The sequence below is a fragment of the Adiantum capillus-veneris genome, chromosome 28 (genome assembly GCF_014529385.1).
Source record: "Adiantum capillus-veneris isolate H3 chromosome 28, ASM1452938v2, whole genome shotgun sequence".
Lineage (NCBI taxonomy): Eukaryota > Viridiplantae > Streptophyta > Polypodiopsida > Polypodiales > Pteridaceae > Adiantum > Adiantum capillus-veneris.
In genome coordinates this window covers 37,009,381-37,029,334 of record NC_140958.1, presented here as the reverse complement: position 1 = coordinate 37,029,334, position 19,954 = coordinate 37,009,381, and the positions used below count along the sequence as shown (strand labels likewise).

The following is a 19,954-nucleotide window of genomic DNA, read 5'->3' as shown; positions in this document are numbered from 1 at the left end:
CGGTTTAGTGTGAACCACTAGTGAGTAAGTTGAATGGATAAGTGTGCCATCACTTTCGTAGATAGACTAAGTCAGTGTAGTCTAGTTGTAGTATCGTTGGCGAAGATATGTGTATCCTAGGTACCCAAGACATGCTAGTAATGACGATTGCAGGTGATAGTCATCCTGTAGTAGTTTAGGTTGAACTTGATATCTCAACACCATGACACATGAATAACTTAGAGATAAAGAGATTAGCCAAATTATGAGGTTTACTAGTCTTCAAATATGTATAAAATGTGACTGTTGGAAAAACTCATCTACTATTGTCCAAATACCATTGTCACATAGAGAGACTTAGGTACTCAAAATTGCTTAGTTTGAGATCTATGGTGCTCATTCATGTGATCGTAGATCCCACTCGCCCATGTCCATCAGCATTGATTTTTGTCAGGCACTCTTGTCCTTCAAATTTTTCAAAATGCCTAGCTTCTTTTGGTAAGCTAGTGTTTATTTTGGTAGGAAAAATGCAGTTTCACCCATTAAAGGCAAACGAAACACGAAACAAGCGATGCCCGCTAAAAAGCAACATTGATGCTCGTGGAAGATAAGTGTGGAGGCTCACATAGCCCTTCGATAGCTCTAGCTAGAGCCTAGAAGGTGTCCAAGTTGCTTTCAAAATTTTCAACATCAATTTGAAACTTGTGCTGTTTTAAACTAAATTTGGTTGATGAAGCCCATAAAGGACGGTTTCTGGTGAGCCTGGAGCAATTGCCGGCCCATAACTAACAGAAATGTGAGCTATTGATTTTCTATAATAGAGAAGACTCGGGGACCAAATTTTGAAAATGCCCAAGAGTCGAAAGAGGAGTGGGGAGTCCGGCAAGCTGATGAGTGAGGAGGAGAGGGGCATGTACCAGAATGCGTGCAGCACCGCACACACGCACACAGGCTTTGTAAGACGTAACGATTCTCTCTCTCTCTCTCTCTCTCTCTCTCTCTGCTTCTCGCTTAAAATCTGTGTGCATGGGCGATGCAGAGCTAATTGAGTGAGGGGTACCCACACGCGCGCTACACACATACATAAGCACTCTGATTCCCCCCCCCCCCCCCCCCCCCGCCCCCCCCCCCCCCGTTCCCAAAACAAACACACACACCCCCACCCACACACACCAAAATCTCACGCAGACCCACAATCCCCATGGCAGCAAAATGAGCTCCCACTCTCGTCGCTGCATCATACACCCACAGCACAACCAAGTGGGTGTGTGTGCATTGTGCTTGCGGGAGCGCCTCGTTGCGCTCTCGGAGAGCGAGTCCAGCAATGTGTTGAGCTGCGCCAGTAGCACCGCCTCCGACGGCGCCTTCCACTCTTTCTCTTCGTCGTCGGCTCGGGAGCCTCACTACAGCCAGGTCTCCCCTCCGCCTCCCTCAGATCATCCCAAGGGGCAGGCCCCTGCTTCTGCCTCCTTCCTCCACAAGCTCAAATTGAAAGCCCTCATTTCGATCCCGCCTTCCCCCGAGCACATCATTTCGCAGAAGAACTCCGCCGGCCTTCTCTACTCTCCATTTGCAAAGAGCAAGCCCATCCATGGTCAGAAACCCAGCACATCGGAGCTTGTTGCCAATGCGCCCTTCTCCCCTCTGCATGTTGCCCCCAACGATCGAATCCTCACTCGCAGCAACCTTCCTCTGGGCCCCCATCTACAGAGCAAGGCATCTTTAAGATCCCTTTTTAACCAGCATGAGCCAACAGCCACAACAGAACATCCCCATACTGGCTTTGTTGAAAAGCCCCATGAAAGCCCTTCAGATCATGAGCGAACGCGCCGCATCGAGCACTTTTGTGCGGACATGGGCTCGCCTGGTTTCACTCCTTCATTGTCGAAAGCTGACTTTGTCCGGGAGAGTAAGCAGGGCCATGACAGTGGAGCACAGTTTGGTTCTCAGCCGCAGTCTTCCTGGATTGCTTCATTGTTTCAGCGCAAAAAGCAGAAGGGAACTGCAAAGATGAAGAAAAATGGGATAGCTAGTGATGCAAATGCGGTGGGAAATGGCGCATTCGAGACCTCTGCAAGAACCTCAGTAGATTTTGCAAGACTCTCTATGGACTCCACTAACACAGCTCTCAACTTGAGGCAAATTATAAGATCAAGGCTCCAGCAAAGGGAAGCCAATGCCGTGAAAAACGCGGCAGTGGACGCAAAGCACTTGCGAGGTCGGCCTCCTCTTCCAAGTGAGCATCACAAAGTGCAGCAACCACAGCCAACAGGCAACATCAACTCTTGTAGCTATGATTTTCCTGCAAGGAGCAGCATTAGCATTGGCAGCACAATCAATGTCTCGGGCACAAGGATAAGTTCGACTGCCCGGCTGGGCGTAGAAGGGGAAAAGGGCTCTGAGGATCACCAAGAGGCCCATGTGTCGGAGCAAGTGCGTCGCTTTCCGCGGTCTCGCAGCTGCGGCCGCACGTGGAATAGGGGCCAATCGCCATATTTCTCCATAGCTAGCCCTCAGCATTCACTTTGGGGTCCATCCAAGCAACACCTGAATAACACTACTCATACTAGCAGTATAAAGCTCTCCTCTATTCAACAACACTACCTCACATCCACACCTAAGCACCCGACGATGGACAATGCAGCCCCTAGAGACTCAAGGGTTGGCTTCGGGTTCTACTTCAGCCCCTTCCGTCGGAGCAAGCGGCAATGAGACCGACAGACAATGTCGAGCTCTGTTGTTCTTTGCTCAATAGGGACAGCTTCGAGCTCATGATGTGTATATATAATTCATGGATGTGCCAAGCTATATTGGCCTTCAGCTACAGTTGTGTGTTTGTAGCTGTCCAAGGTGAAATGTAGGCTACCTTTCTAACACAATGGGGAGTCTACATTAATTAACAATGGGGTAGCTCCCTTACCAGGATTGATTGTAACAAAAGGAAATCTCTCAGCAAGCATGTGTCCTCCAATTCTCTACCTGTCCTTTATGCCTGATTAAGTCATTAGACAAGAGTAGTCATAGTTTCTATTCTTGTATATTGCTTTTGTTTCCTTTTTGGAAGGGGGATTGGATTTGGTTTTATATTTGCCATAACTTAACTATATGTATATCTTGTATGTTAGCCATGTGGGGAGCATATTGTATTGCAAAGCAAATAGTGAAGTGATTACAACATAAGGGCTTGTTATAAAAAGCAACATTTTTCCTTAGGCTAATTCTACTTGAGGCCTTTCTTATGCGGGACATCTTCCTCTTCGCGAGAGGAGATTGACCTCTTGCTCTCTTGTTGTGTCTCCATAGGGGTCGGCCATGTGAGCTAAGGAGCTTCTATTTGGAAGCTTGGTGGATTGGAACAATCAACATGAGCTGTGACGTGAACTTCAAGGCAAGTATTCTATGTCTTCATCTACATCTCTACCAATGTAGCTAGAAGAGAGAACATGTTCCCTTTCTTCTTTGAATTGATTGTGGTGGGGCTGGGATAATTTGTCTTATTTGGAGATTTTGAGGAGGGGAAGGGCATGGCTTCAATGAGGGAGAAAGGTTTTTGTTGCTCTCTCTGAATGAGAATGTGCAGACAAAGGTCCTTCGAGAGATTGAGCTTCCTTAGTACTTCGGCTAGCCCGAAGGGATTGAGAGGAGATAGTATAGATCGTAGGTCTTCAACTTTGTGCCATAAGCATCTGGTTGGGTGTAGAGTTAGTTTAAGCACGTTTGGTTTCATAGAATGATAAAGCCAAGTCAAGCAATTTCATTCTTAGGGTGCCATCTAGGATTGAACATTTGATAAGGCACCATCCCTAAAAAAGGTGATAAGCGTAGGGAAATATTGTGTAGCTCACAAGAAATTTTGGACAAATTCTCACAATAATTCCCACATTGTGACTTACCTCAACATCATGAGCTTCTGTGAAGGAGGCACCGCATACCTAGCTAGGTATGTGGTGCCTCTCGAGCAGAAGCTCATGATGTTATGCATTGTATGAAAAACATTGAAAAAGACTCCGTTTTCCTTCATGAGAATATTTCTAAATCTTCTTGTATAGGTAACAATGTATAGTCTACTCTACTCTACTCTACATACATATGCTTAGAGATGAGTACCTATAATGCATAGGCAAACATGCATGCTTTGGCTACACTAGCAACAAACACATATCGTTAGTTAGTTAGAAAAATGAGGAGTGAGGAAAAAGAACAAGAACTCTGTAGCTAGAGCTCTCTCCAGGATCCAAAGAGTTCTCTTCTCCATTGCCTCTAAAAAGTGATGTTCACACTCACAAGTTGCCATTTGCTCTTAGGGTTTGATTTGACAATGCATGGGCATCCAATGTTTCTAGATAACACTATTTCTAATTAAAAAAAGAATTATAAGGCGCATAATCTGGCATTGCAATTATAAATTGAAATTCATAAAGAGCTCACTTGACATTTCAAGGTGCCACATTGTGAAAAATACACAGGAAACATTTTTTGGGGGACACTGACAATCGTCTTGGCAAGGTAGTCTATCCACTTCAACTTTCAATTTGGCAATGCCATCCAAGATTTTGTGATGTGCCAAAATTGCTGCACAATTATTGGGCATGAAAATTCTTCCAATTCTTGCCATAATCATACTTAACCATCTCCACAAGCTTCATAAGTATGCATGCAATTGGATTAACTTGCTTCTTTTGCACCGGTATTGTAAATATGTTTTTTTTAGCAAGAAAATTGAGTGTCATTCAACTTTTCACTTTTAGAATTTTCATTCTACAAACCTTGAACCACAAGGATGTATAGATTGCACAAGTAGAAGACTACGTGATTTGTCAAAACACAAGAAGTTTATTGTGCAAAAAATTGATATAATTCTTAGAAAACCCTTAACATTGTTTACCCGAGAAAAACGTTATGTCATTACCCCCATTGGCATGCAAATCAAAACAAAAAATCCATATATAGACAAGAAGTTGTCATCGTGTAACTGGTTATAAAGTGCAAAATAATTGACGCAAAACACTTTGTATCAACGTGAGCCGTCGACTCACCTAAACATACCTAGTCCTCCTTATAACTCTGTCATCCCATATCAATAAAGGGTATGTGAGGGCTCTAGCAAGGCTCATTGGCAAGCTTCACACCTAATCCACCTCATGAGGGTACCAAAAGTTTCAACATGAGGCTTCACAAACCTTCCATGTCTCTCAGCAAATGTTGCAATCCCATCAAGATGTCCGATTTCATCCATTGAGGCGATAGCTCTTCAACAATTCAAAAATTTTCAAGGTGACATGAAGGCATTGGATGTATTCCCTCCTTATGGCTCCCCTACTTAGTGTGTCATGAATAATGATCTCCACATGGCAATACAGGATTCAAATTAGTGCAATTCAATCTAACCATTAATATGAGCAGGCCCAATTCGAGAACCCCCCCCTCCCCCCCCCCCTCTCTCTCTCTCTCTCTCTCTCTCTCTCTCTCTCTCTCTCTCTCTCTCTCTCTCTCTCTCTGCACGCTCATGTTGTCCCACATAAGGTGTAGGTAGCGCCAATCGATTACCGAGATCATTTGACTTTGACCCTTTGTACAAAGCTACAACATACAATGTGCACATTCTCGGGGCTAGAAGGAAAATTATACATGAAGGTGCCAAATGCGAGATTTTATCTCAACATTATACAATGCATGAAATCTTTGAAAGTTCTACATTTTTTGAAGCTCAAGTATAAATTTCAAGGCTAGAAAGGAAACGGGAGTTCTTTATGTCCGCACAATCTAGCTCGTGCACATCCCAATGGGATCGACATTGGGAGTCATTCAGACCGTTGAATTTGGATTGTCGAGTAAATTCAAGGCGAAAAAGTAAATTTGGGCCAGTAAGTCAATTTGAGCTAGTCAAAATTGTCTCGCACCTTGCACGTCAAAACCACGACCTGCCCTATTCAAGGTATGGGCTCTAACCACCATGCTTACATGCTTTCATTGAAGATCATGGTACTCCTTTTTTTTGTTGCAAAACTCACAATTGTGAGTGGATAGTATTAATAAGATCAGAAATATACACCAACCTCAAGCTCAGACCGAGCCTTGAGGGTCGAAGGATTACAAGTTTTCTGCTTGACAGAGAAACCACACCTACTCCTAGGCTTTACTTATTACACGATGTCATCATGCCATGTAATGTTCTAGACCAGTCCTCTGAGGCTTGTTTGCCTCCGATCATGTGGATTGTCACTCTGCTCTCTTGTATGATTTCACAAAAGCTTGCCACAGCCAGAGATCCCCCTCAAACACGTGGAGGTTCCTTGCTTGCCAAATATGGTGAAAGAAGTAGTACCTGATTACTTGAGTGCAGACAAGAAGAACAGGACTTCCCAACGTGTTACTACCAAAGAATAGATTAGTCTTGAAGAACTTAATTTTCCATGTCCTTTGAATCCACTTGCATATTTTTCCAGCCATGTCACTGATTGCGTGGCATCCCATGAAGAGATGGGCTAGGTCTTCACTAGCTATTCTGCACCCCGAGCAACGATAGGACCCGATTCCTCTTTCTTGTATCTTTACGCCCCTGGGCAGAGCACCCCACATCACTTTCCACAGAAATATCTTCATAAACTGAGGCCACCTTGGCTTCCAGATGTTCTCCATGACTCTCTCCCACCGTTTTGTCGTCCAGTGCCTCTTCCATAATTTGTTGAGGGGAATACACCAATTAGCCTCGTGCATTAAAACATGGTAAATGCCTTTAGAATGTGGTTTCCAAAAGAGGCTACTCCCGGGCCATCTCCAAGCGTCCCATTCAAAATTGGATTCACAAATTGGCATCACCACCTTATCAAGCTCTTCCATCACCCTGTAGACTAGTAAGATCTCAAAGCCATTCAGTTGAAATTGGATGGCTAAAGAGTCAACAGTTTTCCAGCACTCACTGTTGCCATCCCAGGATTGCTCTAGTCGAACGAGCCTCTTATTATTCACCTTCCTGGACATTTCTATCCAATAGGGGCTTTGCGGCAGCCCCAATATTTTAGATAGCCAAGGGGACCATTGCAAAATGGAGTTCTTAAAGTATCTAGTTGCTTCCCCCCATTCCAAAACCTCAGCTTCTCTTTTGCACTTCCTCATCAATTCCCCTGAGAGTCCACCAAATCTAAGATAAGACAACTTTGGGGCAAGAAGTTTGTCGTACATTACAACCCCCTTCCACTTTCCCCCTTTCGATCCCAGTTTTACTGCATCAAGCATTTCCTTGGTCATGATAGCTCAAGCTTGGTCCTGTTTAGCCAATGAGACCATAAATTTGGCACAAAGGGCCTCAGCATGGGATATAGGGTTAAGAATGCCGAGCCTCCTTGGTCTACCGGGCGAGCAACTACCTCCCATCTAGCCCACTTCCGCCGCGATGTTTTTGTATTGTTCTTCCAAAGAAACCTTTTCACTGGTTTTAAGAATTCTTTCCAGTTACATTTAGCCATCTTGAGCACGGGGCTGAGGAAAGCAATATACGGGATCATAAAAGCATTGATCACTCTAATCCGGTTTTGGAAGGGGAGGAGAACAAACTCCCATCTTCTCATTTTTGAGCTTATTTTTTCGGACCCATTGCCTTTGCCTGTGGGTTACGTCCACCCCTACGAGGGCTCCCAGGTGTCTGAATACACTCCCTTTTGAGATAATCTCTCCTGTCCAGATTGCAGGGTCAAAAGAGTCGTTCTCCGACAGGGAGATAAGTCTTGACTTCTCTATATTGCACTTGGATCCCGAGGCCACGGAAAATGTTTGCACAATCTCTAGAGCTCTCATGACAACTTGAGGGCACACCTTCAAGAATAGGAGCAAATCATCTGCAAACATTTTGGCCAGTAGCTGGTCATTGCCCGGTAATGCCAGACCTTGAATCTCTCCCCGCGCAGCACTGGCTTCGAGCATCGTAATGAGAGGATGCGACCCGATGGCGAAAAGCAAGGGGGCCAAAGGACATCCTTGCTTAATAGACCTTTTAACCTCAAAAGAGCCCACAATTCTATCATTAAACAGAAGCTCTGATTGGCTGCCATCTTCTAGTGTGCGTATGAGGCGACAAAGGCGAGGCCCAAAGCCCAGAGCTCCCATGACTTCTTCTATATAGGACCATTCTATTCTATCATAGGCTTTGTCGAGGTCCAGCTACAACAAGATGCACTCTTGCTTGGAGAAGGATGCATACTCTATTCCTACCATTGATGTCAAGATATTGTCATATATAGATCTCCCTTTAATGAACCCATGTTGATGGGGAGAAATGATCCGACTCAAGAGGGGGGCAAGTCTGAGAGCTATCACCTTGGCAATAATTTTGTATGCTACTGACATCATTGTAATGGGGCGCCAATGTTTAAGTTGAGAGCAACATATTTTTTTGGGTATGGGCTTGATAAGCCCTCTCTTAATACTTGCATCCAGTGACTCTTCGGCAACAGCTTGATTGGCCATCCGTGTGACTAGACCCTTGAGATCATCCCAAAATTCCCTAAAGAATTCAGCCGCCAGTCCATCCCAACCGGGGGACTTTTCATTGCCAAGAGCTTTTAGTGTCGCTAAGCATTCCTCCTCAGAGAAGGCCTTTTCCATGCGGTTAGCTTCCTCCTGGGGAACCTTCTTTTCAACACTCCCAAGTAAAGACGCTCGGGCTTCTTGCAGTCCCGAGATTGGGTCTCTGGTTGGTCGATAATCTGGCTGAGATAATTGAGCATAAGTCCAACCATCTCATCTTGGTTTTGAATTGTATTCCCTTTTCATCATCGAGCACTTGTACGCGGTCTCGACTCTTCCTCACTTTTAGAGCCCTAAAAAAATGTGCTTGGTTAGAAGGCTCTGGTTGAAGGAAAGTTTCCCTAGACAGCAATCTCGCCTTCTTGATTTCCTCCAGTTGTCCGTTGGCCAGGTGAGATTTAGCTTCAAGCCATCGCTTGTGCTCATCCTCGGAGCCACTCCGACAGCCTTCCTAGAGGCTAGTTGCGCTACCTCCTTTGTGGGATGTTTGATATGTGCCTCATGGTACTCCTATGCATTACATTGTAAGTGCAGACTGATTTGTAAATTTGGGTGCTGATTGCATGGTCTATGATGCATGCATTTCATGATGTGTCATCTCCACCCTTGATCCCATTTAACCATGGCCTTCAAAATGCGAAGTAGAGCCACCCTTTACAAAAACAAAAGTAATCACCCTTCAAAATTGAATGCTAGAGTGAAACTCCATGGCCTTGCTAAAAAGTTTAAATAATATAAATATAAATATAGTACTAAGTATTGTGACTTTTTGACAAAATTCAAAGTCAAAACTAAGTCTTTTTATATTCTACCAATTGAGTACTTTCTACAATACCCTTCTCTTTTACATTTCAAACCAAATGTTCCTTAAGGTTTTTGAAATGAAGGAGAGAGTGACACATGGATGTCCTCTCTTTCCTTGAAAATTTTAAGCTCAATTATAAATAGTATAGATATAGAAGTCATATGAGAGAACAAGAAGTACTCATGATGTAAACTTTGATAGCAACATGTGAGTAGGCATCCCCCTCAAAAAAACTCCTAGATTCTGCTTTTAAAAAAAGCTTCAACTATGGTGACTACATACGTGAGTTGATTTATGTAAAAGGGATCTAGATCTTGTAATGTCAAGTATTAACTTCCAATTGACATGATAAAGAACTTACAAAAATTGTGCCGGCAGTATTGACATCTAATATATTCACCAAACTCTCTATCTAAATATGTCAATGAAAATGTATGCTACTATACAATTCATAGACAAAATATATATTCTTCTTCTTCTTCTAATACATCTCTATCACTTCTCTTTTCAGTTTGCCCCTCCTCCTTGAGTGAGACTTATATCCCACCCCCTACTTATAAGTTTAGAAGTAGAAATTATTAGAGCTTATCTCTACCCTATACACTAATTTAGCCTTTTGAAAATCTCCCTCCATTGCACTTGGTGGTATAGAAATTTCCCATGGTCGATCCCCCAAAGTCTTGTTGAAGGCTTACCTCCACTACTATTTCAATGAGCAAGAATATCCATGCCCACTATCTTGCTTGTTTAAAAAGTAACCAAGTTCAATCAGAATACCTAAACAAAGGCTGCCATTGGAGACTATACACAAACCTATGGGGCCCAAGTTAATCTACATCACTTTGTTGCATGATTTTGTGTAGGGAAAATACTAAATAGATGTATGGGATCCTCTAAAGCTGTTTTGCAACCAAAGCAAGTACCGGTGCCAATCCCTCTAGCACAAATTTTATTCCCAATAGGGATGGCTCCCCAAAGTACCTTCCAGATAAACATCTCCATGTAATTAGGCATTCGGTCTCCCAAATGGAAATAACACTCTGCCGCCATTGCTCTTTTGACCAATTTTTCTTCCATATTTTGGCAAGTGTGAGCGAATCAGTCTGCTTCTAACTCTGCCTTGTATGTCTATCAAGAAGCTCTACTCTTGCTTCACCCTTGGAAACACATTCCCCATAGGATGGCCTAATGACACTATTATCTTGTTTTTTTTCAATTTGATGCTTTGTGCCCACACACCTAGCTTGCATGTTGTACGGGTTGAAGCATATTGGGAATGCTTAAATCCCCTTCCATTTATTGCTAGGTCAACTCCCCTTGATAGTAGCTCCTCATAAGAGAGCTTCTAATACTTAGGAGCCTCTAGCAGATCAGTGTCATAGTTGAAAATGAAAATAAGTTCATGGGCCTCCAATATTTCCTCCATAAGCACTTGCCAATTCTAGTAATTGGTGGCATTAACTTTTCAATATCCCCTTTTTTTTTTTGCCAAAATCACAATTATGAGTGGATGTATTGTATTATCTAGTAATATACAAAGCAACCTAAAGCTAGTGTTGAGCCTTGAGGGATTACACTAATAAGCTACTTGGACTTAACAAAAGGCAAAAAAGTACCCATATTTAGGATGGCATTATTTGGTCAATACAGTGTTGATGACCCTATACCACTCACCCGAGTCCTTTCTTTTACCAATGGAAACAATCAATAGTCTCCATAAAGCCTGCTATTGATAGATCATTCTCAAACATTCGACATCTCTTAGCCTTCAAGATGAGCTTAAAGTAACCAAATTCAACAATTTGGGTGCATATAAGTAGTACTTTGATAGGTCGTTCTTGAAGAACCCTATTTTCTAGGTCTTTTGTACCCATTTGCAAAGTTTTCTTGCTAGGCCACTAATAGTCGAGCACTCTGTTGGAATTAGGGTTGCAGAGAAACACACACAGCTTGGAGAAGACGAAGGAAGCTCAAGGCACACAATAGAGAGTGTATTCCTTAGTGTGCAATGGAAAGATAGATAGCCCTAGAGTGATGGGCGTATATACAATGCACGGGGGAAAAAACCTCCTAAAGAGGGAAAAAATGCCCCGGCGGTCCTAGTGTGTTCACACACATCACTACCACATGTATATGGTAACAAATCCCCCCTGGAGTGATGCGATGAACGAGAGCTGGCACATGAGTAAAGGGAAGTGCCATGCCCTGAGGACAGGATCAGTCCACAAAGGGGAGTAAGCCCAAAGCTTTGCGGAAAGCTTCAAGCTTCTCACGAGACAATGCCTTTGTGAAAAGATCTGCAAGGTTGTCCTGTGTTGGCACATAAGCCAAGCTGATCTCTCCTGCTGAGAGCCTCTCCCTGACATAGTGGTAATGCACCTCAATGTGCTTTGTGCGAGCATGAAAAACTGGGTTCCTCGCAACTGCCAATGCGCTCTGACTGTCAGTGTAGATAGTGTTGGCAGTGTCCTGTCCAACACCCAAGTCAGCCATAAGGCGTCTGAGCCATACACACTCAACCGTAGCTGTGAAGACTGCCCTGTACTCAGCCTCACAACTCGAAGTGGCCACAGTAGGTTGCTTCTTGCTCAACCATGATATACATGAACTGCCAAGCATGAAACAAAAACCACTTGTGGACACTCGCGTGTCAAAACAACCAGCCCAATCTGAGTCCGAAAAAGCATGTAAGTCTGGCGGCAATGATCCCCCCTTGGGATAAAACAAGCCAAGATGTAAAGTGCCACTAAGGTAGCGGAAAATCCTCTTGACAGCCTGCCAATGCTTAGACCCTGGGCTATGCATAAATCTGCTGACCTGCGAGACTGCAAACTGAATATCTGGCCTCGTGTTGCATACATAAATGAGGCAGCCAATAGCAGTTTGGTAAAGAGTGACATCAGTAGGATCGCCAGCATCATGTAGACTCAACTTCAAACCTGTTTCCATGGGAGTGGCAATAGGTTTGCAATCCTCAAGTCCAAACTTACATAGCAATGTCTCTATGTAACTTTTCTGACACAAGGCAATACCACCATCACACTGCTTAAACTGTATACCCAAGTAATGATGCAACAGCCCCAAATCTTTCATCTTGAAAGTAGCATTCAAATCAGCCTTAAATTCAGCAATATGTCTCTCATTTGGTCCAGTGATCAGCAAATCATCAACATAAAGAACCACAATGAGAAATACATCATCCTCACGCTTTACATACAATGTGCTTTCTGTTGGACTGTTACGAAAGCCTCGTTTAACCAAATGAGTGTCAGCTTTCTCATACCAAGCACGAGGAGATTGCTTCAACCCATACAAAGCCTTCTTACATTTGCACACTTTGTCCTCTTGTCCTTTTATGACAAAACCGCGAGGCTGCGTTACATAAACTTCCTCAAATATGTCACCATTCAAGAAAGCAGTAACAATGTCTGATTGATGTACATCCCAACCAAAATGAGCTGCCAATGCACATAGAAAACGTACAGTAGTCATACGACAAGTGGGAGCAAAAGTCTCTTCATAATCTATGCCTTTTTGTTGTGCATAACCCTTTGCAACAAGTCGAGCCTTATGGCGATCGATCTCACCATCCGGCTTGCGTTTCAACTTGTAAACCCACTTCGTACCAATGGCCTTTTTGCCAGGAGGCAAATCACATAAAGTCCATGTGTCATTCTCTATAAGTGCATCATATTCTGATTTCATGGCAGCAATCCAATTTTCTGAATTCTGTGCTTCATCAAAAGACAGAGGCTCCTCAACATCATGTAAACTAGACACAGCCAAAGCATAACAATCTGATGCATAAGATGCATGGCGAGAGCCTGAACGAGTACGACTAGATAAAGGTGCATCCAATTTACGGTCACGCAAAGTGTGCACCAGCCATTTTGGCATACCTCTAGCCTGCTCATTTTCAGCCCTTTCCTCATCAAGTACATCATGTACATCTGCATCAGTAATAGGCTGTTCTAAAACATTTTCAGAAACCCCCATAGGCTGTACATTTGCCTCATTGGAACTTACATTCGTATTTCCACCACTGAAAAGAGGCAACAAAGTGTCATAAATGTCCTGTGAGCTTACATTACTGTCTCTAGTACATGACAGCAAGGGTTGAACAGAATCTTCCACAAACACTACATCCCGTGAAACCAAAATACGTTTTGTTTGCGGATGATACAACCTGTAACCTTTGCTTTCAACACTATAACCAACAAAAATACATTTGACAGCCTTATCATCCAATTTTCTGCGCTGCACTTGTGGCACCAAAGCATATGCCAAACAGCCAAAAACACGCATGTGCTCAATAGAAGGTTTTCTATCATGCCATGCTTCATATGGAGTAATAGACTGCAAAGCTTTCGTAGGACACCTGTTAAGTACATAAGTGGCACACATGATGGCCTCAAGCCAAAAAGAATGCGGCAAAGCTTGACTTTTGACCATACATCGTGCCATTTCCGTTAGTGACCTGTTTTTCCTCTCAGCAACACCATTTTGCTGAGGTGTATAAGGCACTGTACATTGGTGTTTTATCCCACGACTAGCCAGAAATGCATTAAATTCATGAGACATATACTCCCCCCCTCGATCGGAACGGAGGGTGCCCATAGTACATTTTGAGACATTTTCAGCCATAGCCAAAAATTGTTTGAAGCACATAAAAACTTCGGACTTCGCTTTAAGCGGAAATACCCACGCATGCCTGGAGTAATCATCAATGAAAGTCACGAAGTACAGGTAATTGCCCAAGGACGGAGTTTGCATGGGCCCACAAACGTCACTATGCACAAGCTGCAACCTGCATGTGGCCCTAACTGAACCATCCTTTGGAAACTTAGAACGCTGCATTTTACCCAGAATACAGCCTTCACAAACATGTTTGATAGGTGCTTCAAGAGGCGGCAAAGAAGCAACCATATCAGATTTCTGCAAACGCAGCAAACTGGCAAAATTCAGATGACCAAAACGTGCATGCCAAAGTTTTGCATCTGAAATAGCCCTTGAATCTACAACAGCATTTGCAAAATTTTGTCCACACTTGTCATACAAAGTGAGCTTATACAGCCCACGGCACAAAAGCCCAGATGCAACAATTTCATCACCAAAACTGAGATCATGAACTGTACATCTGTCATCCACAAATTTGACTACAAGTCCAAGTCTAGCAAGTGCGGATACAGACAAGAGATTCTTCTTGATCCCAGGTATATAAAGTGCATCAACAAGTGTGAAGGAACTGCCATTAGCAGCAGTGAGCACAATCTTTCCAACTCCCTGAACTGGATAAGAGGCGTTGTTGGCACAAGTGACTGAATTCCCATGAGGGACAGACTCGAGAGAGGTAAACAATTCACGATGTGAGGTAATGTGCTTTGTAGCACCACTGTCGAAATACCACACATGTGAATCTGCAGCAACTGACAAGCATGCATCATGGACAGCAGGATTGTAAGTGCACTCTGCGCTAAAAGCCCATTCTGCATCAACATCAGCATCACAATCTCCTTTCACAGAAGACTCAACAATGGCTGCATTTGTAGTGGAACCAGCATTTGCAGTGGAACCACCCTCTTTCTTCTTAGCCTCTTTGGCCTTCAACTTAGGACACGACTTGATCAAGTGATCATTGGCTTTACAATAATGGCAACGCATCTTCTTTTTGCCCTTATCACCAGAATTGCCAGACGAAGTGCTGCCAGCAGAAGCATTAGGAACAGAATTTTTGCCACTCGCAGCAGAACCATAAGAAGTGGCTGCATTACTGTTACCACCCTTTCTTTGAGAAGCAATAAAAGCCTGTTCAACTGCACGCTGCCTAGTCCTGTTTTTTCTAGAAAGTGACTCTTGCAACAGCAATGTGCATAATGCATCAAACTTGACAACTTCAGGATTTCCTTGGGTCATCAGTCTCCAAGTACTAGCAAAAGTCTGGTAGGAATCTGGTAAGGCATCAAGAACAGTCTGCACAAGGGAACTGTCAGAAATGACTTCACCTGCAGAAATGAGTTGCTCATTGATATCCTTGACACTAGCAAGGAAAGTGTCCATATCATCTTCCTCATGCATAATCTTCGACTCTAGCTCTTTACGCAACAAAGCAATTTTAGCCTCATTGCGGCTTGCATAAAGACCTGCTAGAATATCCCAAGCCTGTTTTGCAGATTTTGCTGAACGGATGTGAGGAATAATGGTGCGCTTCACAGACAACGCAATCAATGCATGAGCCTGCGCATCCTTAACATCCCAACGAGCTTGTTCTGCTGTAGGCAAAACAACTCTAACAGCTGCAATCCTTGCAGCAAGACCTGCAACATCCTCAATATCGCCTACATCTTCAGAACCAGGACGTACATCAATGCCCTGCACAATGTTCCAGACACCTTTTGACACAAGAACGTGTTGCATCATATAAGCCCACATAGGGTAGTTGTCCCCATCCAACCTGTCCTCAGCAGCAAACATCTTGAACACATCTGTGTTGTTGTTGTCAGCCATGGTAAATGCTGCACCTGATGTGAAAACTGCCCGAAAATAGGAGAAATGGAGCGGGAACAACTTGTGCTATATAGCACAAACCGTAGAAGACTATAAGGCACCTGTTATGCAGAAAACGGCACTGACAGAAAATCTGCACAAAATGACGAAATAACCTGTGCAGTACTGCCCGTAGTGGAAACGGAGGCCGAAATGAGCCCAAATCAAAATTCTGAGCAGACCAGGCTCTTCGAGCTCTCCCAAAATATTTGTCGACCTGCGAACGCTTGCCAAAGCTCACTGAAATCGGAGAAAGTGAGCAGGCGTGTGCTGGAGCAGCTGGCGACTAAGCCCGGGAGGACGTGACCTGCTCTGATACCAATTGTTGGAATTAGGGTTGCAGAGAAACACACACAGCTTGGAGAAGACGAAGGAAGCTCAAGGCACACAATAGAGAGTGTATTCCTTAGTGTGCAATGGAAAGATAGATAGCCCTAGAGTGATGGGCGTATATACAATGCACGGGGGAAAAAACCTCCTAAAGAGGGAAAAAATGCCCCGGCGGTCCTAGTGTGTTCACACACATCACTACCACATGTATATGGTAACACACTCCTCAAAGAAGTGAGGGAGGTCCTCACAAGCCATTTTGCATCCCGAACATCTATCAGAGCCAATACCTCTGGGTAGAATCTTACTCCTATCAAAAACTCCGCCCATAAGACCTTCCACAAGAAGATCTCCATCGCCAGTGGCCATTATGGATTTCAAATTTTGTTTGCTATTGCAACCCACCTTGTCGCTGGCCATTATTTTCCCCATTGCTTGCTAAGGGGGGGAAATCAGTGAGTCGTGCTCATTTGATTGTTGTAGACATCCTTAGTTTTTGGTTTGGAGGAGTGATTGCTCTTGGGCCACTGTCAGGCTTTCCACTCGAACTTGGACTCGCACATGGGCGTATAGTAGTTATCAAGCCCTTCAAAAAATCTATTGACCAGTAGTCTTTTAGTCTTTTTGAGGTGGAACTGGGTAGCCAATTGTTTTGTTCCTTTCCAACTCCTATTGTTGATGTCCCAAAATTGGGTCAGGTGTCTGAGCCCTTTATTGTTGATCTTTCTCAAGTAAGGGTTCAGAGGGAAGCTTCTTGCTTTAGAAAGCCAATGAGACCATCGAGTTGTGGAGTTTTGAAAATGAATTTTTATCTCTCCCCACTCCAATGCCTTCAAAGCTCTAGTGCACTTTTGTATTAGTTCACCCGTCGTGCCTCCAAGTCTTAGGCTAGTCCACCAAGGGGCAACTAGTCTTTCATGCACCTCTAGGCCTTTCCACCGGCCACCTTGAGAGAAGAGTTTTGCCTTGTCAATCATGTCCTTTATCATAATAGCCCATGCTTGGTCCTACTTTAGTGATTTCCGTTCGGCATTTGGCACATTGGGATTCTGCATGGATAGCAAGATTTACAATCCCAATGCCACCTTGCTCCAATGGTCTCGTAACAGACTCCCGTTTGGCCCATTGCCATGGTGCCGAGTCTTTGGTGTTATTTTTCCAAAAACAATCTTCTCATCGGTTTCAAGGAATCCTTCCATTTGCACTTGGCTATCTTGAGGAGTGGACTAGTTAGGCGAGCACTAGGCATGGATTGGAATAATGAAAAAAAGCAAGAAAATTCACATAATATCAAGTTTAGGTGATTAAATCGCCTCTTCCCATGCCAAAATAGAGAATCAATTCCCTTGATTGTGCATCTAGACCAAGTGTGACCCAAGAGTGATCTAAAAAAGGAGTGTGGAGAGTGATATTAACTAAGGGTTTTTTGGAAAGGTCTTACTGATGACGATGAAGGGCCTCACTAAATTCTAATGCACATATCTTCTCTTCTCTATTCAGGGATTGATTAAGTAAGGAGGGTATTGACTCATTGGATGCACAAGAACATGCCCACACTTCATTGATCAAGCAAGGCTCAGGAGAAACTTATACTAAGGCTACAACTAATTGATAGGCTTATTAAGATTAAGAAGTGCTAATCATCTTATAGATTTGATAGCAATTGTTAAATATAGTGGTTCACAATTAAATGGATCATGAACCATACACCAAGACCACTACAATCACTGTTAAGGTAATGTACGGTGAGACTTCATTTCTACTTTAGAGAGGCCACCTCTAGGGACCATTCCCATGTGATCTTATTTTACCTCCTCCAGTGTCTCCACATGATATAGTTACCCATAGAGTAGCTATTCCTATGCTGCATTCACCTATACAACACCATGTACAATCCCTCCCTAGATTATGCAAGTTTAGATGATGCTTTTTATGATGTTGATGATTCTTGTGAGGGTACTTTTTTGGCACCCATCAAGAGAAGCACATACCTGGTTGGATATCTTAGATGGTATCCTTGTCAAGAGTGATAGAGTTACCATTGCTACTTGGGCATGGTGGGAAACATTGAAGTTCAAAATGCCTTGGATGCAAGAGGCCTATTTTTGAGGGGAATCATCGTGTGAAACTCATCCTCATGTCATAGATTCAATATCTACATGTTCAACATTCTTCGATGGAAGAAGCCCTTGAGAATGACTCTTGGATGCATGCCATCCATTTGGAGTTGGATGTGATAAAACAAAATGGAAATTGGATGTTGGTTCCTAGGCCTACAAAGTGGAAAGTCGTCGCGGGACTAGATGGATCTTCGGGACGAAGTACAATGCCAAGTTCCATTGAGAAGAACAAGGTGAGACTTGTGGCCAAGAGATGTGCAAAACACCCTCTGTGAACTTCATCACGACTTTTGCTCCCGTGCTCAAATGAATACTATCCAGAAACTGATCTTATCAGCAACTCATTGCCATTGGCCCATTTTTTAAATGGATGTGAAGAGTGTGTTTTATCAATGTCACTCTCTCACACGAGTTCCTTGTGATGCAACTGCTTGGCTTCAAAGTTGTAAGAATAAAGGATCAATTGTGTCGATTTCACAAGGTATTGTATGGACTGAAGCATTCCCCTAGTGCTTGATACTATAGGATTGCCGATTGCTTCACATGTATCAGGCTATGGCATACTCTTGGGGATTCAAAGTGCTATGTTACTTCCCATAGTACTCAAGTTACCATGATTGTCATATATGTTGATGATCTAGTCTTCACAAGCTCACGATCAAACAAGGTTTGGAGTATCATGTTGTCACTCGAGAAACTTTTGAGATGATAGAATTTGGGCTCCTACACTTCTTCCTTGGTTTTGAGATTTATCTTCTATCAATGAATATTCTTGAGACATACTTAAAGATTTGGAATGAAGACTTTCAAATATATGAGGACTCCTCTCAAGCTCGTGGAGAATCCATCTTTATGTGATCCTCACTCGTGGTTGATCAGTCACTATATTGGAATATTGTGGGCTGCCTTATATGATCAGTCACTATATTGGAATATTGTGGGCTGCCTTACACCATTGGCACACTCTCGCCTAGACATTCCCTTCACAATTTTAGTGTTGAGATCTTTTTTGACCAAGTCTTGGTAGCACATCGACCTGTTCTCTTCTTAATTTGTGGTACATGATACATCTCTACCACCTTGAAGTATGGCTTATTCTATGGTTGCTCCAAATGTTGCACATTGGGAGGTTGATATGACTTACGATGGTAACCTAGATAGACAATGCTCTATTTTAGGAGTCAACAAGTGACAGTGTATAATTGTGCTTTTGTCAATAGAGTTGAAGCACACAACACCTTGTCATGCTCCTTGTGAAGGCATGTAGCTTCGAAGATTACTTGGAAATTTGGGACTTCATCAAATTGTTGCTACACTCTTGTCGTGTGACAATCAAAGTTGCGTTGCCATCATGAAGAACCCAAAAGTTTCGTTCTTAGTCAAAACATATTAAGGTTCAATGCACAATGTTTGTGAGCAAGTTTTGGCAAGACGTCAATCATTGAAGTATTACCCTATAGTGTACAGTGCAGTAGATATCTTCAAGATGGTTGGTTCTTAGTCACACCTTTGTCTCTCATGTGTGGTCTCAACATCGGGTGCTGAGAGCAGGTCTTAGAGTTTCACCTCCTAATGCTTTACAAATTTTGGCACTTTCGTAGGGCTAGTAGTTATCGAAGTTGGCCCACTGCATTGCATGTAGGATGCATGACCA

The 19,954-nt window shown here is 43.3% G+C and overlaps 1 protein-coding gene across 1 annotated transcript; it reads left to right on the top strand.

Annotated features, from left to right (window-relative positions):
* Positions 1-1,119: 1,119 nt before the first annotated feature.
* Positions 1,120-3,189, top strand: LOC147420290 (uncharacterized). The gene has a single exon (XM_086504365.1). It carries the CDS (start codon positions 1,192-1,194, stop codon positions 2,689-2,691), a length of 1,500 nt encoding a protein of 499 aa, XP_086360491.1. The 5' UTR covers positions 1,120-1,191; the 3' UTR covers positions 2,692-3,189.
* The last annotated feature ends 16,765 nt before the right edge of the window (positions 3,190-19,954 follow it).